Source organism: Astyanax mexicanus, chromosome 9 (genome assembly GCF_023375975.1).
Source record: "Astyanax mexicanus isolate ESR-SI-001 chromosome 9, AstMex3_surface, whole genome shotgun sequence".
Classification (NCBI taxonomy): domain Eukaryota; kingdom Metazoa; phylum Chordata; class Actinopteri; order Characiformes; family Acestrorhamphidae; genus Astyanax; species Astyanax mexicanus.
This window is the reverse complement of record NC_064416.1, coordinates 31854822-31880203: the sequence shown is the minus strand read 5'-3', so window position 1 is coordinate 31880203 and position 25382 is coordinate 31854822. Positions and strand designations below refer to the sequence as shown.

Here is a 25382-nt window from a genome sequence, read left to right as displayed (position 1 = left end):
ACTGAAATCTTGTGTATTGACGGCCACTTATACCAGTTTGCTGTCGTAAAAAATATATATATATATATATATTATTTTTACACTTCTCCTAAATGGTTATAAAAAAAGTGACACTTAAAATTCTCAAAAATCTACTGTGCTATTTTTACTAATGAAAAGTCCTTGTATAAAAAATATGACGGATTAAACTAAAGCAACTGTAATTGTAGTATAAGTCTTGTCTTACTGCTGTAAAGTGGTGCATCAAAAGCACAAAATCCTGGGTTGAGTCCTTAAGTTTTTTACATTTTTTTTTTCATTTAGTCTGAGTGATGTATTAAAATGTAATAAAAATATTTAATGTTGGGACATTATACTTATAGGACCAACTGGGAATCCAGGAGAAAAATCTGCTCTGCTCTGCTTTTAGTCCCATAGGCTGCACTGTAAACTCAATGAAAGTGGTCTGGGACACTTGGTCTTTCAGACCTTAGCTCTTGTCTTACTTTGTTCCTTTCTTTCTTATGCTTGTCTGTCTGTCTGTTCTCTTTGCCCTAGCCCCGCCCTCTCATCAGTGTTCTCACCTGAGTCTAGATTGTTATCCTGCCCCTTATTATCCTCCCCAGGTGTTCCCGGTCTCTCAGTGTGAGCCACTTTGTTTCTGTGTTCTTTGTCTGATCTGATGTGTGATTTTTTTTAGGTTTGTAAGTGCTCTTTTCGTGCTCCTTGCCTGTTCACGGTTGTTCTGTTGTTAGTCTAGTCTTTTCAGTTTACTTTGATATTTTTGATATGATGGACATTTTTGGCTTCATTTCTGTGGAGTCTGTTTTGTAAACATACACACACACACTTTACCTGTCAGACCTTTTATTCTTCTCTTCACTGCTGAAACTGAGACTTAGTCCAGTGTTAAGCTGAGGTGGATGCCATGTTGTTGCCATGTGGGTCAGCTAGACCTCTTCCTGTACCAGTTTTCTCCAGTTTTCAAGAGTCTTTTGAATGTGTAGGAAACAGTACTCACCGCTCTCTGGCTTTCTCTGTACACTGTAAAACCTCTTTATTTTCTAAAAGATGTTTCAGCTGCTCTCATGCCCACACTCCCTCATACAGGATTAGGCCAAATTTGAACCACCATAACTTCAGAAATGGATCTACATAAACTGTGTGTCCAGAATTGCTTGTAATAATTAACACTCCAGTAATGTGAAATGACACTTGTCATGTTTAACTTTTTTTTTTTTTAAGAATCGATAATTAGCTAATTATAAATCGCAGCTGGTCTGTAGTAAATAGTAAATCATAATAACAAAAAAAAACACAAATAGTTCTGTAACTATTAAAAGTATACATCTGTACATCTGTACATTGGAGAAAAACAGAGAAAGCCAGAGAGTACTGTTTCCTACACATTCAAAAGACTCTTGAAAACTGGAGAAAACTGGTACAGGAAGAGGTCTAGCTGACCCACATGACAACAACGTCTTTAGCTCAGCTTAACGTTGGACTAAGTCTCAGTTTCAGCAGTGAAGAGAAGAATAAGAGGTCTGACAGGTGAAGTGCAGTAATAAAGTCATTGCTAAGCAGATAAATGATACATGAAAACATCATTTAGCGCCATGCAGCATTACATACAGTATATGTATGTGTGTGTGTGTGTGTGTTTGTGCGTATGTTTGCGTAGGCGTACCATGCTGTACCACACCAGCCAGTAGAAAAGTGCCAGTTGCGCATGACCAGCCTGTTGAATTTCATTTGAAAACAGAAAGAAAAGCTGCAGAAGAACAAAGAGTGAGGCCTAACTGAAACCAGGTTCTTCTCTCTGCACCTGCGGTTTGAGTTGAGGCCAACGTCTGTAGATTTATGGTGGTGAGAAGGTGTTCTATATGTTTGAGTGGGTCAAGGCCACTGCGCTCCACCTCACAGGCCAACCCAACCCGCACACCTGACAAGATAAGCCAGCTATATCACCCTGCACTCACTCACGCTGACCTGCAGAACATCACAGAGAGATAGGGAGCGGGGGCAGAGGTCAGACCTGATCTTACCTACGGCATGTGATCTGCTGTACACTGTAAAACCTCTTTATTTTCTAAAAGATGTTTCAGCTGCTCTCATGCCCACACTCCCTCATGTTTGATTAGGCCAAATTTGTCTAAAAAAAAAAAAACACTTTCTGAATCAGTCAGTAGTTTTTTTTATAAACTACGGACAACATTTCTCCCAAATTCCAATAAAAATATTGTCATTTAAAGCATTTATTTGCAGAAAATGAAAAACGGCTGAAATAACACAAAATACAGAGCTTTTAGACCTCAAATAATGTAAAGAAAACAAGTTCATATTCATAAAGTTATAAGAGTTCAGAAATCAACATTTGGTGGAATAACCCTGGTTTTTAATCACAGTTTTCATGCATCTTGGCATGCTCTCCTCCACCAGTCTTACACTGCTTTTGGATAACTTTATGCCACTCCTAATGGAAAAATTCAAGCAGTTCAACTTGGTTTGATGGCTGCGATCATCCATCCTCTTCTTGATCTTATTCCAGAGGTTTTTAATTTGGTAAAATCAAGGAAAAATACCATCATTAAGTAGTCTCTTTTTTTCTGAGCTGTATATATACAAATATTCAGTTATTAAATATATATACATGTGCTACAAAATCTGACTACTAAGCTAATATTTAAGCTCTCTTTTTCAGATTCTTAATCAGATGTCTAGGCCTTTATTTGATTAAGGAAATCAAAACAAGTGTACTGTTTATATGATAACTTGTATAATTAAATAACTGCAGCAATCTGATTATGATTATTAAGTGCATGTAACACACTTATGCTTTATTTAGGATCATTTTCTTTTTGTGTTTAAATGATATGCCTCTAGGCCACACCTGGCATTAGGCATGGAGCCGGCAGGTTTATGTTTGTTTGTCTGCTTCATGGAGTCCTATTCTATTGGAAAAACTTCTCTACAGGGAGAAATGCTCTTTTAGACAAGCTGTGCAAACATTTGCACAACTGTGTCAGCAAGTATTGTGCATTTATTAAAAATGCTCTCCAAAAACATTTAGGCATATTGTATACTTCATAGATCTCTTTTACCTAAAAGTGTAATGTGTAAAGTCATCATTTTGGAGAAATGATATGCCCTCAGGCTGTGTCTGCATGTTTATTATAAGAGCATGTTGATTGAAATGCTAAAAAAAACATCTTGGGACATACGCACTTTTGCACACTCAGCGCCAACGGTGTTGAGCTGACGACAGCTAGTGAAGAGTGATATGAAAGCAGAGGCTCGCTGTGTCTGGATTCACTCCAGAATGAAGCAACTAATCTCTCTCTCTCACACACATACACTATACAGCACCAGTCAAAGGTTTGAAGAAGAAAAAAACGTATATTTAGTGTTTTTTTCATTATTTTATTTTAAATGTTTTGCAGTATACATGAATACTAAAGTCATGCAAACTATGAAGAAAAACATACAGAATTATTTAGTTAACAAAAAAGTGTCAAACAAACCAAATTATGTTTTATATAGAGATTCTAGCACCTCTTGAATAACCCTAATTAAGTAATGTTCTAAAGAATAAATGCAGTTGCAAAGAACATCAAAAAGGTTCAGATGAAACTGGCTCTCATCAGGACCTGTGTTGTCTGCAAAAATGGAGCTCCATCCAACACCTTTGGATGGCATGAGTTGGGGAGTTGGGTTGCTAAATGCAATCCAATCCTCGCAATAGTGATTCAAAATCTAGCAGAGTTACTCCAACAAAAGCAATATATACTCTTTTAAAACCCTTTATTTAGGAAATAAAGCAGATGTCCCAATACTTTTATCGGACATTGTTTAGTCTCCTAACCATTTTAATCTTGCAAATCAAAGAATGCATTGAGGAACGAATCACAGGTGAATATGAATATAAGCTCATGGAGAGCCAAGTAACAGTGATGCCCTCTGACAGATGAGAAACAGATGCTGCTGATAGATATGAGAGAGAGAGAGAGAGAGAGAGAGAGAGAGTACTGAATGATCTGGTTTGCATGGTCAGCTTAGCTCACAACTCACCTTTATGAGTTTAGATGCTGATGTAAAATATTATCTAAAGCAGCATCACAGAGATTTTTTTATCATGAAATATGAGCTTTAGAATCTTGTTGATACCTTTCTGACTTTCATAGTAAGAATTACGCCTCTATTAGTGCTGCTCTCTGACCCTCTATACTCCATATACTACAATATACTATCCCATACTCCCCTATACTATGCTACCTTATACTTTCCACACTACATATACTGTCATATAATACCCTATACTACCATATACAATCAAATTCTACTCACTGATATATTATCTTATACTCTCCTATACTGTGTTGCCTTATACACTCTGCACCCCCTATACAGTCCTTTACTACTCTACTATCCAATACGGCCCTGTACTTGTATCAAAAACTCTCTATACTGTCCAATACTCTTTATAATATTCTATACTCCCCTATACTATGCTATTTTATACTCTCTACATGCTATACTGTCCTATACTATCCTATACTTCCCTATACTTTGCTATGTTATACTTTTTATACTATCCTATACTCCCCTATAGTATGCTATTTTATACTCTACATGCTATACTTTCCTATACTATCCTATACTATGCTACCTTATACCTTCTACACTCCCTGTACTATCCAGTACTACCATGTGCTATCCTACACTATTTAATATTCCCTATACTATCCTATATGAGCCAGTTCTCCTTATATTATCATATACTCTCCTATACTATGCTATTTTATACTCTACATGCTATACTTCTCTATACTATCCTATACTCTCATATACTATGCTACCTTATACCTTCTACACTCCCTATACTACCCAGTACTACCATGTGCTATCCTATACTATTTAATAAAAACGCCCTATACTGTCCAATACTCTTTATACTATCCTATACTACCTTATACTATCACATACTTCCATATACTATGCTACCTTATACCCTCTACACTCCCTATACTGTCCAATACTACTTTATTATCCAATCCTTCCCTGTACTAAAAAAGTCTAAAAGTCCCTATACTGTCCGATACTCTTTATACTATCCTATACTACCTTATACTACCTTATACTTTTCTTATACTATGCTACTTTATACTCTGTACACTCCCTATACTACCCAACACTTTCTATAACCCCTATACTCCACTCATGTGCCCAGCTTGTGACTGCTCCTGCTTGCATATTGTTCAAAAAGAAATCTGGTTAATATCACTTTTGAGGTTAAGAGTTGAACACCACCCAAACAATATCCACCTGTCAACGAGTCAAAGACAACAGAAAGATATCATATACCACAGACAATTCCTAGAGTGCGTGATCAGTATTCTGTTTATTTTTTTATATTTGACTTCATCTTCAGACAACATCAGACTTTCCATAGACTGGTGCTTAAATGCAGCTGTGGAAGGAAGGCATCACACTGGTAAAGTATAAACAAGAAACAATGGCAGAACAGTTTTAAAGATGTGATTGGCTGGAACAAAAATGAACAAAGAGTTAGATTTTCAGTTTTTTTTTTTTTTTAAATACAGTGGTTCCCTTTTCAGACATACATACAAATAGTTTGGTCCAGATGCGTGTAATGGTAACATGAGAGTAATGAGAGTACATTACACTGAGTTCTATGTAAAACATTTTATCATACCTTCAGGCATAACAGATATATGGTATTTAGTATGGCAGTATTCCATTTTTGTTTGTTTTGTAGTTTTGTAGAACACGGAGAAGCTACCATGATTCCATTTTTATACATAGATAAATGCGACCAGTTTTGAGCTACCTTCACTGTATGTGTGAGACCTTTGCGATATGCATATCTGCAATATTTGTCAAGATTAAATACATCATACTTGTTTGCTATTTAAATAGATATACATATATATATATATAGATATGTTCTCTTAAATTAGATTTATTTTAAGACCATAGATGTTAATTGTTTAGCAACTTTGAACTTTTGACTGCAATGTAAATTAACATAAAAGATCCACCATAAATAATAGCACTTATACATTCAAACAATAGCATAATAGTTATTCAAAAATAGCATTAGGATTTAAATATATTTCTGATGGGAAGTGCTTGTGGAGAGTCCTTTTTTTCGTCTTCTGGAATTGCACTTCTTTCAGTATTTTTGTGTCATCATTTGAGAGATAATGATAATGATATTGTCTATGTACGCACTGATGCGTGTGACACGTGGCTTCGTTTTGCTTCACAGTCAGCATGTCATTAATGCACGTAGCATCTCTTGTCCTTTTTCCGACAGGAGATCTGCTGTTCCCTTCTGAAGCAAAGGCAATGTGAGAACAAAGTGCGGGACAGGGCGGAAAAACACGACACAACATTGATACTGACACAACATTTGCACCAAGACACATGGCTGCGCTGTTTTCATAGGACAGTTCAGAACACAATGATGTGAGTGGAATATGTGTGGGCAGCAGAACCTTTACAAGGTACACAACATAAGCCGTTTTTACACATGACCTCCGGATAATGAGGTCCGGACATTATCCGGTGCTGCCCTTTCACACATGCAGTGTACAGCCAGAGATCTTCCACATAATCTGGAGATGATAATGTCCCACTGTGTTCAGATTCTCCAAAACATTACCTGATTTATCATTCAGACACTTTCCTGACTTTGTATTAGGGTGCTGGCAGGATATAGTCTGAGTACAACGTCCAGTACAATTGATACAGACATTTGCACATAGCATACATCACACAAATGTCCGGATCAGCCCTTTTACACAGGCAGTGTACAGCCTGAGATCTTCCTCAATTTCCAGAGATTATAATGTCCAGATCTGCCCATGCAAGAGGCATGGCATGACCCACTGTGGAAATTTACCTGCTCTATTCACAAATAGGCTTAATCAGACATTACCTGTACCCAATCACACCATACCATATAGATTCTTTGGGTAATGTCCGGAAATGTCCTGGGTTACCATGCATGTGTGAAAGAGGTTGACACATATGTGACATACTGTATATCAAGAGACGGTAAATCAAAGCATCCAGAGGATCCCTGGAGTCCTTAGAGGTTCTTTCTTGTAAGAGCTTAAAGTTCTTGATCCTTCCACCTTGACTGGCCATTCTTTCCTCTTGCTACCCCTTGCTATCGGCAGCCACAGCCTTCCACCACCATGTCCTGATAGTTTTTTAACACCACATGTTCGTCCTGGTCAAGATAAAGCAGTGCGATGGGGCTGAGAGCTGTGGGCACACAGCAGGCCCTTGGCACGGCTCCATTGACAGAGTTCAGCAGTGTCTGCACCATAGCGTGGCTTGAGGAGTTCATGTGGTCAGCCAATGGGAAGCGGCACTCGCCCAGGCAGAAGAAGGCGTCATAGCCGGTTGGTGCCACAATCCACTTGTTCCATCCTACATCTTTAAAGTCCACGTAGAGTGGATGGCGGCGGCACCGGGCGCGGGAGAGTCGCTTAAGCTTAGCGGAGCGCCCACCGCCATTGCGCTTCACTCGCCTGTCTGCCCAACCGCCACTCCAGCCTGTTTCCGACCCTTGATTTCTGCTGTTTCTTAACCTGCTCCCTCCCCGCCTGCCCCTGGGGGTCCTCCTTCCAAAGGGTACTAGTGGTTCACTGCGCCCGTCATGGCTGTAAGTGACTAGAAGGGGTCTTTGTCTTGTCCAGCTGCGCTCGTCCTGGCCTGCAGACCTGCGCACCCTTAGATGCTCCTCCGCTTCCACATCTACCGCATCTTCCTCCACAGGATGATGGCTGCTGTTTTCTGAATTGGTTGTCACCTCCAGAATAAAGGACATGCTTCCTGACCAATCAGGCAGCTTCTGAAAGAGTTCCCCATCCAGGGGGAAGACTTCCCAGGACTTCCTGGCTGTAGGGTCTGTAGTCAGCTGTCTTGAATAGAGCAACCTTGAATTTGAGTCAGTGTTGCCCCCAAACTGGTAAAGGCTGATGGTGTGAGGCTTGGAACTATGACCCAAGCCTCCACGTAAGAACCGTAGCTCCGCTGAGACTACGTTCTCTGATGACGGAATTGAGGAAAGGTTGAAGGCCATATGGATCCTGCCTTTTTTGTCTCCATGGCTAGGGAGGTCTGGGGATGCTGTGAAGAGGAGAGGAAGAAAAAGAGGGAAGAAATGGGAGAAAGAAAAAGTTTTTACTTGCAAAGTTTGTGGTCTTGATACTTGCTCAGAAAACATGTTCCTTTTCATTGGATTCCAGAAACTCTTTCAGACCCTGTCTGGCTGACCTGGGTAATGGCATAATGGTGTAACTAAATCATAATTACACATCATTTACTAAGGGCACTCTTCAAATCTGCTCCAAGATCTCTATTCCAAAGCCAAGACTCAAACAGCAAACAGTTGGTGCATTGACTTGAGCAGCTTTTTCATTGGACATCTTGGCAGCAAAGGAGGTGTAATGGAGGTTTAACAGAGGTCTAACACATTGCCCTGCTCTGTTAGTGGTAAGCAATGTTAGTAGCGAGTTAAACTATTATGCCAGCCGAAAACAATCAACCCTCTCTCTGGCCAAATCTTAATAGCTCTTACCTGCATGGTGGAAGCTGCGAACTGTGTTGGCTCCTTGTACATGTTTGGTAGGGTAGCTGAAGTCTGGATCTTCTATTAGATGGTACTGTTCTGTGTGGAAGCGGTAGAGGTCCAAGAGATACTGGGGCACCAGTGCCCCTGGTCGAGGGTTAGGATGGGACTGTAGGCCCAGTCGGGTCAGCAGGAGGTTCTGGATGGTCTGTGCCAAGCTGGGATCCAAAGAGGTGAGCAGGTTCCCATCAGAGTGACTGGAACCCCCCTGGCGACCCGACAAAACTTGAGGTAGCAGCAGGGTCATTAGAACCATAAGGCTAGCAGGGAACATTGTGGACCTAAGAAAAGTGAAAGAAAGAGAACACACATCATTTAAGAAATTTTACTGTAAATAAGCAAGTAAAAAATACAGTGATCGTTTGTATTTTTGTATGTTTTTGTAATTAAAAGTGTAGTTTGGAAAGAATCTGTAAGGAACTGTGCGTCATGAGCTACAATTCATGCTATATAATACAATCAATGGCATTTTAGCAAAGAATTTAATGCGCTTGTAGAAAATGCACATCCACACACACATACTGTAGCTTTATAATTGAATAGACTTTAATCTAACACTTTCTCTACAGAAGCAGGTCAGAAGCAGCACTTGTAGCCTTATTGCGCACCATTTGAAAATGAGTGAAATACACCCACAAATATTATTGTATGCAATACACCATGATGTACATGCACAAAGACAAAGCATGTGACATATGTAATTATTTCAGCATTATTTTATTATGCCCATTTTCTTCACATCGCAGAAAAAAGAAGGCCATATATTCAGATGTATTATGTCTTCAGAAACTGAAATTGTTTCAAATGAATTTAATTAATTAAGGTAGAGGTGTCAAAAGACCATTATCCATTATCATATTCCAGCTGGCGCTTTTGCACTATATTAATAGATTTACAGCTTCATTTGCTATATTTGTCTTAGTGCTTCATGCTGTAAAAGGCTATTGTGCTTTGTTTTTGTTGCTAATTTACTGGTGTTTGCTGTAGGTGACAGTAACTGCAGAAACAGCAGCGTGAGGGAAAGGAGTAGCGCAGTGGAGGATACGGCTGTATGGGATGATTTAGGGCTCTGTGAGTTCTGTTAGACCAATTCATTAAGCCTGAGTCTCTGTTGATGATTTAAATGACAAATGAGAATAACCTGCAGCGTCGATCATCAGGGTAATGAGCTGCGCTGTGCAGATCTTAATTCTGGGGGAAATTCCTTTTTGGGATCATGTTTAGAGGGATCCGCTTAAAGTTTGGACTTGAATTTACATACATACACTATGGGTTGCTTTCCAGGAAAGGGATTAAGCCTAGACATAGAGTATATTTATATTGCTTTTGATGGAAAATCCTCTGTTACGAATGCTGTGTAGTCCAAGACTAGGCTTAATCCCTATTCAGAAGTATTGCCAATAGAGTAGAATTCTGTGAATTATTTAACAGGACACATGAAACTATGGGCGCCATATCTAAAGCCAGGCATGGGCAAGAGGGGTATAAATCCACCAGCAGAGTTGTTAAGTCGTAGAGCAGTGGAACTGTAATTTCTGGAATGATGATGCTCCTTTTAATACTTTTAAATAGGATTAATTGGGGATGAGATGGGGTGGTCATCAGGCTGGACAGTAGTTTAAAACCAATGTATATTTATCATAGTAATGGTGATACCATTTTTGTAGGTACAGACATCCATTGTAGGCATCCCTGGCAGTTTTTTATAGTGGCTACAGTATATATACAGTAAATGATACAGCTGTACATGTTAATCATTCAAAATCCCAACCTCACTACCACTATTTGTTGCTGAATACAATCAAATTCTCACAACGTTGCTCCAAATGTTACCCAACATTGATTTCCAATACTGTTACCGCAGTCCTTCGTCACCTATTGTGTAATGGAAAGGTGTACATATGTGGTGTTATCTTGATCCCACTCACCAAGATAAGTGAGATCAAGATAACGCCCGCTGGAACTCCCAGATGTTATCCATAGATGTTATCTTGGTACGTGTTGGAATGAAGCGAGCCGGTTGTGCTGATAGACAGAAAGTAAAAGGTGTGTTTGAGACATCATTCGCTCTATTAAACAGAGATTGGACAAAGCACAGAGGGGTGTTCTCTGATCTTACTCAGTGTTGAGCGCTTTAGTACACTTATGGTCTGAGGTGGAGGGCTGATTAAATAGGATTTTCCGGTTGGAGATTTTTTTTTCAATAAGCAGTATTTGCCTTGGCATTAATGCATGGATTCCACTTTTATATCTATAAACCTCTCATGTTATCATGGCAGAGTGATCTCCTGTTAGAAATAACCTATTAGAAAAAGTTCGGACCATTTTCTGAAACCTTACGTCTCCACTCAAAACTGTAAATTGACATTGCCCTTAGATAAAGATTGCAGATCTAGGAGTTCATGTACATGGGTAATTAATATAAACTGAGATGTTGGTTTTGTCATGCCACCCACTGCACACGATATCTTACGTTTGTTGACAGTGGAGTGTGTAAATGCCAGTGTTTTAGGGTTTGCTTATGTCTATGTTACCTTCTGGTTCTCTTCTTGTAGTTTGACTAATGGACCACCGAAGAAAAGTGTTACTGAACATTGTGGTCTCCAACTACCTGCCTTAGATCTGTTCATCATGTGGCTAATGCACTGTTTCTTTCTTGGACTCTAAAGGTTGTAACAACAGGCTTATATGACTGAACATTTATTTGATAGTCACATTTTATCTGTACTTTCTAAAGAGTATTGACCAATAATCACTTCCTTCATGTTTGGAGATTTTCCTTGCCACTGTCACCTGTCACATGCTTACTGGGGAAGTTTGTATTTAATGTGTTGCTTGGGTTTCTTCCTATTACCATATTCAAAAGAGCTTTTTTAAGCCACTTTGTGATAACATCAGTTACATCAGTAAAATGTTCTAAACAAATCAATTAGAAATTGACTGCTATTTGAGACAATGGCGAGTACTCAGAACAGTGGGACAGTGGGCTACGCTATTGGCCTTTACATGGGCAGGAAGCTTACTGTTATTTTAATAATGCTGGTGCTGCTCTTCCACTACATGCTTATTAGTCTGCTGCTAATTACTCAGATTTGTGGATGAATGCCAGTGTTTTAGGGTGCCCTCTTGTCTATGTTACCTTCTGGCTGTCTCCTTTTAGTTAGCTGTTATAGTCAGACCTGCAGGAGCCATTATCCACACTCTGCTAATCTGATCACACACATCGTTCTCCACAAATCCAATCAAAGCTACTTTTTACCCTTTTCCAAGTCAATGATTGGCCACCTGTCCAGCCTAATACTGATAGAAGATAAACTGTTGGGGCCTACTCCTACCTTCTAAATATACTATAAATCCAGTGTAAACTAGGCTTTATGTATTCAGTTATTTGACTCCTCACAACACAGTTCTTTAAGAAAGACACCCCCCCACCCCCACCCCTGTTTTCTGAGTGTCTCCTTTGCTTCGCTTCCTTCAGCAAACTTGTGACAGTCGTCTAGTGGACAATCAGGACCAGACGATCCGCCACGCCTACAGCATCCTGCAGTAAAATAGATTAAGTGACCCCTACTCGTGGCGTAGTTGGCCAGAAACTGCAGAACTTTGCTGAGGTGGGCTTCCGCAGGTCTGACCGCCCGAGCGGATCGTCTTCACCTAACTGAAACCCAAGGCGCCAAGCTCAATTTGGCAGCTGCATCTGCTTTCACCTCGTTAGCACCGCTGTGTGTGTTTGTGCTTGGCGAGTGTCACAGTGTCATGCCGTGATTGGGTTCTCCCCATGTCGTTGTTTCCTCCGAGGGGAGAAGAGTAATCAGGGGTAGGAAGGAGGGGGGGCGGAAGAAAGCGTTTATTAGATTTCAGGCTGACCCTGGAACAGAAGGCGGAATGACCCCAGCAGACGCGGGGGAGCTAGGCTCGTGCCATTGCTACGGTCATGTGACCCGCCGGCCTTAGATTGGGGAGCGCTGAGCGTGAAGGATTTGCTGTTTTCGCTCTCGCACTCTGTTCCCCATTCTTTCTCTTTTTCGCCTTATCTCTCGCCTTCCTGTTACCATTTTCCTCTGACTGAAATGGATATATCATTGTTCAAAAGGGCACTGTTGTTGCCAGTAACACACACACACACACACTCACACACAAGGACTGTTTTTACCCTGTCAGATAGCAAAAAAAAATGCTTTAGTTAACCCCTTAAACCAGATGTTCTCTCTTAAAGCTACTTAAAGGCCACAATTAGCATCAATTTCACAAACTCTACAACTGAACCCTGAGGAACTTTACAATAATCAATTCACAATGATTTCTGCAAAAGAACTAATAACAAAAAAGAAGAGCTTTTGTGCTGAAATCCAACTTCCCTTTACTCGCATAAATGTTATGCAGCAGTATAAGTGCAAAAGATTATGCTGTAACTGTAGACTAAAGAGACAATAAACCCTAAACCATAGATATTTGTTTTTCATTATTAGCTGAAATGTGGGCCTTTGAAGTAATAACCCATACCAGTGCTGCTCAAAAGTTATATAAACCGCTCCTAACCTTAAATATTAACCTAAAAATATATATTTTGGTCTTTCCCCCTCTGCAGTGCCCTCACAGTTTCATTTGATTTGTCTGTGTACTTTGGCATGCGGACACAATATGCAAATCAGTCAATCTGTAATACTGTCCCCCTGCTGACTACAACCACCTATACCCCCCTTTTTTAGAGGCACGCTGCAGCTCAACCCAATCAGCTCTCTTTCCTGCCCCGCCCCTAAACCTATACATTACCCAGTGCCCCTTCCAAACTACCACTCCCATTTTTTTAAAGGTGAAGTCAACTAAAATCAGGGGGTTTAGCTATAAGCTAAGATATAAGCTTTAATCCTTATTTAAAAACTGAAATTAAAGGAACCTAAGGAGAATCTGTTACTGTAATTCTGCTGCATGAAGGTGTGTAGGCCTTCAGTTCTTCTAGAACTGCATTAATGCGAGCATGCAATAAGTATCAGTTTTTACAAACCCTACAACTGAACCCTAAAGGGACTCCTTTCTATAATTCATTCAGAAAATAATCAACCAAACCAGCCAACACTCTTATGTTTCAGGCAGGATTTAGGCGGGCTTCAGGTGGGCATAAGCTCTGATTCGGTTTGTACATGTTGGACTTCCTTGATGGGCTCCATTATTAAAGCCAACCATAATATTACATGGGTCCCATTTAGGCCTCATGTGAAATGTACAGTACAACCCAGATGGGACCCATCTTTAACTACTCCTGGTCCATTACTGACATTTATTTTCGATTTAACTATGTAACCCATGGACAAAACCTTCTGGGTCCCAGTTAGACAACCCATACAGACCCCGTATAGGCATATTATCTAAGTCGAGTTCAATGTGATAACACACTCCAAAAAGAGATTTATACTACTGGCCCTGACATTATAGGCCTGTAATTTATTATTCCACATAAATTAATCCACTGGCACAAACTCATTACATTTTTTTTAGTCATTTACTCCTCCTAAAGATGTATTGATTATGTGTTTGTGTTTGGTTGATTATTTCAGCATCTTGCCAGGCTGCAGTGCTCAGGTCTGTATGTTTTGCAGGATCGGGGGTCTTTAGGGGCCGTGATCATTTATCCTCAGCCACTGTCTTCATGTTACGCTCTGTCCCCCTGTCCCTCCTCTCTCTCTTCCTGTTGTTCTTCCCTTCTTTCATTCCCTGGACTATTTCTCCCTCGCTCTCTCTCCTTCCCCATTCTCACTTTCTCTTAAAACAACATGCTAATGCTACAGAAACACAGGGTGAAAAATGCACTGTGCTGCAGGCAGGCACGTACATATACACATGCAATAACAATATAATAACAGTTTATCAATGTCTGTGTTTTTTAAACTGACATGTCATTACAATGTCATCTATTTATCAGAAAACATGTAGCTATATGTTATCACAAGTCTGATGGTGTTATAAACATATATGTACATCTATTTGGATAATATGCCCCAAGTATTGTTAACATAAAGGAATATTTTATTACATTCCATAATGTACTATATATTATATACCAGTAAGTGCCTATATGTAATTACAACACACGTCATGTATTATAAACATGTAATTACCTAATTTTTTGAGTCACCTGGAATTCAGGCTTTCAGTTAACAGCTGTGCTGAACTTGTCAAGACGTAATTGCTTGAATTTCTTGTCTCTTAATGTGTTTGAGAGCATCAGTTGTAAAGTTGTGAAGAGGTAGAGTTGGTACATAGTGAATAGCTCTATTTGAGGAATGTTTTAATCTATATATCTACTCATCTAAAAAAAATACTTTGAGAAATGAAGGTCAGTCATTAAAAAAAAAAAAGTCACATTCACAAGTGCAATAAAAAACCTATCAAAAATGTTATGATGAAATTGGCCCTCATCAAGACCAACCCAGGAAAGGAAACCCAAGAGTTTCCTCTGTTGCACAGGATAAAGTCATCAGAGTTTCCAGCCTCATAAATCACAAGTTAACAGAAACCCAGATAAAAGCCCATCTAAATTCTTCACAGAATATTTTACGCCTACTATACATAATATACATACATTATAAACTTGTATCTATGTAATGAAGACACGCCCCAAGACATGCCCCAAGTGATAGACATTTGATAGTCTTCACACTGTACGTCAACCCTAGTCCTGTGTTCTTATGGATTACATGACATTATTATTCCTAGAAAAAGTAAGAACACACACTCTCACACTTTCCCCTTTGTCTGGTGCTGTGTGGGCCTATGAAAAGTTGCAGATGGACCTGCAGATAGAGGGAAATTATGGAGATGAAATCATTAGAATAATACTGCAGGTAGGCTGTGGGGGCGGGGTTTATTGGAGGCTATTAGCACTACTCTGTAATTTATTCCAGCTGGGCCGATTACAGGATAATGGTGTGGGTCTGCCTGTCTCTTGTACACACTACAGCATAAACAACAGCACTGTGGACACACTCACACACAAAAACAAGCCTATGCACCCTTGTAGTCACCAGACGAACAGTTTATTCATATAGACCTGGCATTAAAGCGACAGTCCGTAGGTTTTGAGTGTATTTATGACATTCTGTCGAAATGTAGAGAGCAATTACATCCAACAAACCTACCAGACCAATCTGTTTACAGAATGAATGTATAAAAAGCTGGAAGGATAGTGGTGCCAGGACATTAATAATATTCATTTGAATATTTTTGCGCTCCTAAGTTCTTAAATACTGCTGCTTTCAATTTGAACAAACAAACCAAAAAAAAAAATAATAATAATAATAATAGTACCTGCAGCTTTAAATACTTATTATTCTACTCACACACATGCACAGACAGACAAATAAAATCAGGTATCAGGGCTCTAACAGTTTTGTGGGCACTTTACTCAGCATGGGTAAGGGCTAGCCACACATGTATACATTGTGAGGTCTTATCTTGTGAGTGAGGTTGGTTGTATACAGGTCAGTGTGCTCATGGTAAGACCAAGTGAATTTTGGTTGGAGTCGAAATTGGAGGTCTGATAGTAGATAGTGTAGATGAACAGAATGTTGCATTTCTGAAATTGTGTGGGAGGAATTTAACATTCCTCCATCCACAGTGTTACATCTCTGTTACTAAAAAGGATAAAATACTCCTAAATAAGCAAAAACCAGGAATTAGGGATTTTTTTTTGGCGTCAGTTTCACTAAATTTAGACAATATACTTTACTGCAAGGTTAACCTATTCATTTGATTAGCATTACCACCACGTGGAATAGTGATAATGTGTAGCAAACTAAAACAATTCGATATATATCGCAAATAAGCAATAATACACAAGAGGGGGTGCTATAACGAACCTCGAGTGTATTATGTTGATTATACCACAGTTCCATTATCACTGTTTATTGAAAAATGTTGAGTTAAAGAGGACAAGAATATATGATCTGTTTGGTTACAAAAACTCAGCGTTAGTTCCATTGCTGCTCTGTTTGTAGCTGCGCTGTTTGGCTTGTAAGCGTTGCATCGTTGCTAGGTTACCTGTATGTGGCGGAGTAATACATGGAGAGCTTACCAGCTGATAATGGCACTCATAGAACACCTCTTAACCAATTACATTGCAGGGTCAGAACTAACTGTGGTATAATATATCTGACATTATGTCTCGTCACTAGTAATAATGGGGACTGGCAGTGTCTGGCTAATATTGTCCATGAGAGCTGGAGAAACAAGTACGAAGGACTCTAGCAGAAATCAATCACATGCACATTCAATGCAGGAGACCCCACACACATATCCCAAAGGTCAGTGTACCTTTTTTTTTTAGCTTCCATGGGACATGCCAAAAGTCAGGGGATACATACTAGTTCAGTGTAGTTGTTGTTATATAATACAGCTACACTGTAAAAAGTGTAGCCCTGCTCAAATTAAAAAAATTGATGTCCATTTGTTGCATCTAAACTATTTGACTTCACTCAATCTAAATAAAGTCAATTGTTACAACCTGATTATTTTATTTTGACATAAACCATATTACTTCACTCGACCCAATATTAATTATTCACCTTGATCCAAGTTAAATTCTTTACATTTCAGTTTCGGAACCAAACTAATACATTTAAATTGAACCGAACTTAAAAAAAAAAAACATGGCAGCATATTCAGAAGTTCCAGAAGTTACTGTGGCGTGGAAGAGGACGGATTACCAGCGAGATTCGTTTCAGTGCTCTCTTGCTCTTTTTATTTTGCTCTGAGGAGAACACTAAGAGCTGGATTTACATGGGATTCCACTTTTGAAAGTAAAACTAACTACAGCTCCAACGCAGCTAACCCCACTCCCACACACAGAAAACACACAAAGGGTGAGGCACAAAACAACCACATAACTGATAACTACATGAATAATACTAGAACAGTGATAATAAAACATGACATGAAACTCTGGGATAAACAGTAACATAAACACGCAGAAAAACACCCACTTCCCCCAACAGGGTGAGCTCCCATAATTCCTTCCGCCCCCCCTCCAGTCCCGACGCCACAATACCATAAGCATGCGTTGCTATCTCGCGAGCGCGTTCAGGCACTTTCTCCCTCTCTCATTCTCTCTCTCGCGAGCGCGTTCAGGCACTTTCTCCCTCTCTCCCTCAGTGCTCTGAAGCACTTCTCTACAACTTCTCCCGTGCTCCACAGTGCGCATGCGCAATTCATGTTTGATTCAAATTAAAAATATTACATCCTTATCTCTTTTCTTCGAGTATGATTTCAGTGGAACCAAAACATTTGGTTTATTTCCTTCAGAATTGTAATTAATTTAGTCTGAATCAAAATTGACACATCAAAATTCAAAAAGGTTGAGTTTCACAATAAAGTCAATAATTGTACTATGTGTTCAATCATATTTATTAGCTTGAATGAACAGCTCCATGCTTCACTTTTTACAGTGTATATTTTAGTAGTATATACACTATATTAAAGTGAGCTATAGAGCTCTATGTTTGTATTTGTGTTCTATTCAGAGTGTGATACTGTTAATTACTGAAAAGCTCATGCAGTCATTGTGCATTTCTACACATATATTCTGTCCCCAGTCCAAGCCTTCTCTATTCCTCTGTGCTTTCATCTCTGGAAAGCAAACAAGCGTCCCTCCCAGCCATTCGTCTCTGCCCGGCGCTGCCCGCCCCTCCAGCCCCGGGTGGACAGTGAGGAAATCATGACAATTAAAAGGCATGTGGGGGGAAAAGGGAAGAGGCTCACAGAAAACTGACCAGGAAAGGTCAGTGTCCTATAGCTCCATGCCTCTGTGCTCCAACTCCAAATGTGTGTTCAAATGGAGTTTAGTTTCGGACAGCAAGTGTGAGATTTCTGGACACATGGGCTGTAACCTGATGCTGTGTAAACACTGGAAGTGATCAATATCTGTATAATCAGGGCTTTTAAATACAATCTGAGCTTACAGTATGCTGTTGAAACAAGGGTTTAGAACAAATTTGTTTAGTAAAGTTTAGTAAAGCACTGTCTCATGTATTAGCAAATATATTAATACAATTACTTTTAAGATTAATAGGCATAGAAGAAAAAATAAAAACAGTATAAGAATTCAAAAATTCAACGTATCGCAACATCTGCTCATTGTCTTCCAAAATTATGGGCTTTAAAACGAGTTTATCCTGCTGCAGTTGGAGAACTGCTGTGAGGATTTGATTGCATTCAGCCTCAAGAACCTCAAAAGTTCCTCAACTCCTCAGCTCATCCCAAAACAAAGTATTCCACATCTTAGTGCTGGAGGCTTTATACCCCTCTAGCTTGCCCATGGCTGGCAGATGGTACTATTCAATTGGCATATCTGTGTCAGCAGTGGGTGCAATTGTAATGACTGTAGAACTGTAGAACATCATATTATTGTGATTCCACTTTTGAATTGTAAATTATCTGCACTATATACATAGTTATAAATTGACTGCACTGCTGGATGAGTGGTACATCATACTGATAGATAGATAGATAGATAGATAGATAGATAGATAGATAGATAGATAGATAGATAGATAGATAGATAGATAGATAGAGTATAGATATATAGTATGAACACTGATGCCCATTGAGAGTATTTTTAGTTCTATAAAGAAGAAGGTTCTATGACAAGGAGATTTGAGTGTAAAGAACTTTTTTAAGGTTGAATCAGAGGATTAGCAAATAGATAGATTTATGTATTCAAAAGTGGTTCTTCTATGGCATCACTCCAAGAACCCTTTAACCTACTTTATTTTTAAACATGTTGTGTGGTGGACCAAGATAAAGATTGTCGCTTTTGGACAAAAACTTAGATTTTTCTCAATTTTTGCATCAATATTTGACAAAACGTGTTGTTCTTTGCATTGTGTCCTAAGCTCATAATCATGGACCAATAGAAAACCCCCCAAATGACTTGGAACTAAATGTGTTTACACTGACCTCCTCTAAAAACTAAAAGTTTGAATGACTGTGACAAAATATAACCTTTGTATTTACTATATCTGTTATGACCAGTGAACCTGCATGTCTACAGAATTTATATTTCTAATCAAGATGGAACAGATTAAGCTGAAGTGTGATAATCGTTGCGATAATAAAGAGTTATGGTCACGTTAGACAGTGCTGATGTTTTATGACTGTCGTTAAAATGGCACAGCATTATCAGCAGCGATAGAGGTGAGATAGTGTTAAGTCATTTCAGAACATTTAGTGCCAATTTCACACACAACAAATTAAGCCTAAAGCTGCATAATAAATGAGTCCCAATGTGCGCATGTAATTGCTGATTTAATTCCATATTTGTTTAATGAATGTAGTTGTATAAACTTGTATTTCATTTTTTTTTCCCATTTTAACTTTTCCATATAATGTGAATCTAGCAGTTTAATCATCCTTTCAGACAATTTTTTTTAGCAACTTCATAACAAGTAAAATTTCATTGGAAGTCAATGGAAGCGTACATTTTTTTTTTAAGTTTCCATTTTCAAAATATGAGGGTTTTGTCCAGCATACAGATTTATGTGGAGCATAACTGAATAGTATATTTGTTTTGTACACTATATCCAAATTTTACAATGAATGGACCAGTTGAAATGCTACAAAATGTCTTGGAGTAAAATATTTTTACATTGAATTTTCAATTTTCCTTCCATATTCAGTATTCTACACACACACACACACACACATTATACTTAGAATTAAATCTAATACTTGTCTTTTAAATCCTAACCAAATTTTATTTGATAAATGGACCAATAGAAATGCTCAAAATTAAAGTTTAAAAAGGGTGTTTTCTTCTCTTGAAAAGTTTCTGTTTCGTAGATTAGAGACATTCCCATGACGCCGAAAATATGCAAATGTGCTGGTGTTTTTGTGTGTGTGTTTGTGTGTGTGCACGGTACTTACGTCCAGGTGTAGTGGGAGGTGTGCAGAGTCCATGGTTTGTCCTTGAGCTCCAGCGTTACGGACCCTCGTCTCTGCCGCTGTCCTGTGAAGCCGGTTTCCTCCCTTTCACTCCCTTCTCTCTCTCTCTTTCTCTGTCTCTCTGTCTCTTACTCTCTCAGCCTCCCTCTATCTCTCTCCGTGTTTGTGGTCGTCGGGCAGCGGTGGGCTTGACTCCATGCTGCGTGGCCGAGCGAGGGAGTGAAGGATGGAGCGAGGGAGGGACGAGCGACCCTCGGCTCACACTCTCATCCTGCTGTCAGCTTCAGATAAGTGCTGGCTTAAAAAATATCCACCGGCTTTCCTCTGGCCCCGGGACCTCTGCTCAACTCGCTCACCTCAACCACCCACCCTGTCACAGCCACTGCTGCTGGCTCTGCTGCCACTGCTGCTGGCTCTCCTGCCACTGTCCCTCAGGCACCATTCAACCAATGAGGCAGCGTGGGTGAGCCCAGTAGACGAGGTAAGATCTGTGGTGGAAGTTCAGAAGTTGGGAAGTTCTCTCTCTCCCTCTCTCCTTCTCTTTTTCACTCTCCTCCCCTTTTTCCTCTCTCTCTCTCTCTCTCTCTCTCTCTCTCTCTCTCTCTCTCTCTCTCTCTCTCTCTCTCTCTCTCTCCCTGTCCAGCTGGTAAACTCAGTTAAACTCTAATTGACTTTCCTGTCCATTCGGATCCTCCCTGATAGTGATGTCACTGAGAGAGCACCCCCTCCCCTCCCCTTCACCCTTGGACACATAAACACACACAACACACACACACACACACGCACACACACTCAGAGATAAGGTCAGGACTGAGTGGGATATGCAGCACGTCAGATTGCTACTTTGCGACTCGACTCCAGTCTCTGTGTTAGTTGTTACTATTGTCAGACTCAGGAAAAAAAACCCAGGAAAGATAATACGGCTCACTCATTCACAAGGAGCAGAACATGACAAAACATGATATTAATAACACTATTGAATTTATTTTTATATTTATATTTATATTTATATTATTTTTAAATTTGATTATCAATTTAAACATGCTCATTGACACAAAGGCAGATATATAAATGATTACAGGTGTGATTTGCTTAGACACTGGGTCTTCCCTAAAGATACACAATAAAAAGACTCTCAGTGATTAGTTTCGGGTGGTACAACTCTTGGTAAAAGATCGTTAGCTGCTAGAAATGCAACTTTAAGAGGAGGCTTATCAATTAATGGTATTTTGTAACGAATTTCACACTATTTAAGATGCTGTCAGTGGTGTCTCCAACAAACAAAAAAAAAACAGTACTTTGATCAAAAGAAACCAGATTGTCTTTAGGGACAATGGTCAGGTCTTGTGCTGAGCACCTTTGCCTTGGAATGTCACACTGCCCCAACTGCTGGTGTGATAATCTGAAGAGACTTTGTATATGACAGTCAGTCTCCCCTAGTAGTGATACAAGGGACATTAACAGCTCAGTGAAATGTGCTTGCATTCTACTGGGATCATTCAGCAGGATAATGCTCGCCCACACACAGCAAGGTGTTCAAGGCGTTCGCTGTTCAAGCATTTATGGGACCTGCTGGGAGGCCAGCTTTAGAAACCTACGAGTGGAGTCCAGGATCTGCTGCCGGATGCTATACAGAACCATACATCCTTTATGTCTTTATGGCCAACTGTCTGAATTTCATCTTATAACCAGGATTTCCCAATTAACTTATAGAGAAGCAACTCCACATTTAAAAAGTTAGAGATCCCCCACACATATTCCATGCAAGAAATCAGTACAATCAGTTCCTTTATCAGCTACACCATACACTCAACTACACAAAGTTTTGTTGAAGGATGACACTGAAAATGAGTTAATGTTGGCCTCACACCAATGGAACATGGGGTAAGTAGGTTTTCATATAGCTATTCTAAATGCAGCCCATCATAACAGCCCACCTTAATTAAACCCACATGGTCCCCCCACTAGACTCAATATTCGTTATTCAGGCAACATTCCGGTCCCATCACTGACTGTAGTGGGCATCAAATTGTGGGACCAGCATGGAACATGTGGACTAAACTTTCTGAATCTCAGATAAGTAAGGAGCATTTGGACACCAAACATGTCCTGGCTGATTGACTACATCTGCGGAAAGTGGAAAATGTGTGTAAATTAAATTTTTCGCTGAATAAGTAAAATGATCTGCCAGTGCAATGAAAGATGATTTGACTTGATAAGATCAGAAAATGCGTAAAAATTAGATTAATATTCTACTCAGCATTCTCCTAATGCTGAGTATTAGATATATTGTCTGCGTTTAAGATGCTTTCACCTGCCAAGATGTCATTTTTTACAGTGGACTGAGTGTTTTGGACGTTTATCCGTCCGTGTGTTTGTTCTGGACTGAGTAATGATGGACGGAGCAGGCTAACGAGGAGACGAGATTGATTGGCTGTCTTCGAGGAGACCCATCAATCAGGAGAGGGCAAGGAGGGGGATGAAAGTGGTGGAGTTGGTGGAGAGAGAGAGAGAGAGAGGGTGAAGGGGCGAACGAATAAGAGACTAAAAAGTAGACGAGAGATAAAGAGAAAGAAGGAGAGAGAGGTAAAGAGAGAGAGAGAGAGTAAGTGAGTGGGCGAGTGAGCGAGGTGCCATCATCGTCCTTCCTGTAGGGTGAACCGAATTGGTATGCGTGTAGCGGGGCAATGAGAAAACGTCTCTAACCTCAGAAGACTGATTGGATTGCATCCGTTGAATCACTCAGCCGCCCGCCCCACTCCCCCGGCTCCACCCACTTTAATACACAGAATCCCAAATTCCCTCGTTTCGCCCACAATAGGATGAGTGCATGGCATGGCTTCAGGGAACGAAAGAGTACAGAACATTTGTGGGCCATAATTGGTGTCTTACATGGCTCCATTGACCATAATCATATTTCATATTTTTCTGTATGTACAGGCTATACTTTTAGTAAACTATTTTGCTCATTTTAAGTTGGAAAAGGACATATTTATAGGCATTACAGACAAGAACAACTGCTAATACTGATTTTGTGTATTGTGACCCACGACTTTTGCTATGTCCCATTGAAGCTGGGTGGTAATATTAGCCTTCTATGGTGTATTCCCAGTAAACATGTGACACTGTGGATGGAGATATATTAAATAAACACATTTTAATTTCAGAAACAGAACAGCCCCTTCATCAACACCTACAATTTGACCTCACTCTAACTCCCATAATTCACCTGGCTTTACCATGAGCACCCTGGCAAAGTTTCGACCTCACTATCAAGATAGCACCTCACAATTTATACAAGTATGGGTGGTAAGATAGCTAATTCATGTTTTTATTTCCGAAATCAAGGGTATTAAAAAGAGTTTATCCTGCTTTTGTTGGAGTAACTGTCTCTACTATTCAGAGAAGACTTTCTATTAGATTTTTTTCTCACATTGCAGTGAGGATTTGATTGCATTCATTAGAGTCAGGATGTTAGAAGATCACCATCTCATCTCATCTCTTCCAAAAGTATTGAGTGAAGCTTCATCATTCCAGAGAACACAATTCCACTGCTCCACAGCTCAATACCGGAGGATTTCTGTTTTTGGGTTTGTGATAAATAAACTGATATAAAATGGTAGCAGATAATGAATTATATTATCTTAATCAAAATAATGATATGTGGTACAGATGGTCACGTCGAAGCTAAGGCCTCACAGGGTTAACAGCCTCCCACCACAGACTTTCATTCATAAAATTTGCCCTCTCTTACGGAGCGACCGCTTCACTGTCCTCCACTACTCCTCCTCCTCCTCCTCCTCCCAGTCTGGAATGACCGTGGCTATCAGGCCCAAGGGGAACAGACTGAGCCTTCAGGTCTGCAGAATCACTGAGATTCACTGAGTAACCATCTGATCACTGAGGAATCTGGATCATACGTATAATTTCCGCATTCAACCTACCACTTTCAGATGATTCGATTAATCTCCAGTTAAACCAGAGTTACGGTAAAGTTAATAGCAGTGACTATTTTACATCACTTGATTTATCAGTCAGACAGATAGACCACAATCCTGTCTGAACAACAGGATGAAAGCTATTTATTCTAGAAAATACTACAATAAACGATTCTGTATCTACTATAAATTATGAAATATCTACAGTATATGGTACTGTATACTTGGTCTTTACAATGACCAACTCATTATCAAGAATTAATTCAGAAGTGTCTATTATAAATGATTAATTGTCTACTATATAACATCACCATCTACCACACATGACTTAGAATCTACAATAAATTATTGATTATAAGTTGTATAGTATAAATATAGATAGTATAAATTCAATATCCTCAATAAAGTACTTTGTCTTTACAATATATTATTTAGTAGGCCTCTGAAACCAAATTATTTGATTCCTAGTATAAATGATTCAGTATATACAATAAATGATTCTTAAACTACAATAAATGATTTGGTCTTTACAATAAACAGTTGAGTATTGAGACATTTTTAGTGTCTACTAGAAGATACTCTAGTATAAGTAAACTAGAAAAGTATGTAGTATAAATTATTCAATATCTAACATAAATTATTCAGTGTCTATTATTATAGGGTTTCAGTCAGGTGATTGGTAGTATGTAATTAAGATGCTAACTTTACCCATTTTATTGAACTCTGACCATTGAAAAAGCCAGAAATTCAGCTTTTTGGCACTGAATCTCTGGCTTTGTCAATGGTCAAAGGTCAATAAAATGGGTAAAGTTAGCATCTTAATTTAGAAGAAAAACACCAGTACCTCAACAAACTTCTTGAATCAT

The 25382-nt window shown here is 39.4% G+C and overlaps 1 protein-coding gene across 1 annotated transcript; it reads right to left on the bottom strand.

Moving 5' to 3' along the window:
• Nucleotides 1–5358: 5358 nt before the first annotated feature.
• Nucleotides 5359–21171, bottom strand: bmp16 (bone morphogenetic protein 16). The gene is made up of 3 exons (XM_007235628.4): nucleotides 20561–21171; nucleotides 8594–8925; nucleotides 5359–8142 (listed from the first exon to the last, which is right to left on the bottom strand). Exons 2-3 carry the CDS (start codon nucleotides 8916–8918, stop codon nucleotides 7175–7177), a joined length of 1293 nt encoding a protein of 430 aa, XP_007235690.3. The 5' UTR covers nucleotides 8919–8925; nucleotides 20561–21171; the 3' UTR covers nucleotides 5359–7174.
• Nucleotides 21172–25382: the final 4211 nt, after the last annotated feature.

Excerpts from the sequence above, each read along its gene's own strand:
- bmp16 (XM_007235628.4), bottom strand. The coding sequence starts at position 8,918 with ATGTTCCCTGCTAGCCTTATGGTTCTAATGACCCTGCTGCTACCTCAA. Across the intron at positions 8,143-8,593 it reads TCGCAGCTTCCACCATGCAG|CATCCCCAGACCTCCCTAGC; the intron begins GTAAGAGCTATT and ends TCCTCTTCACAG.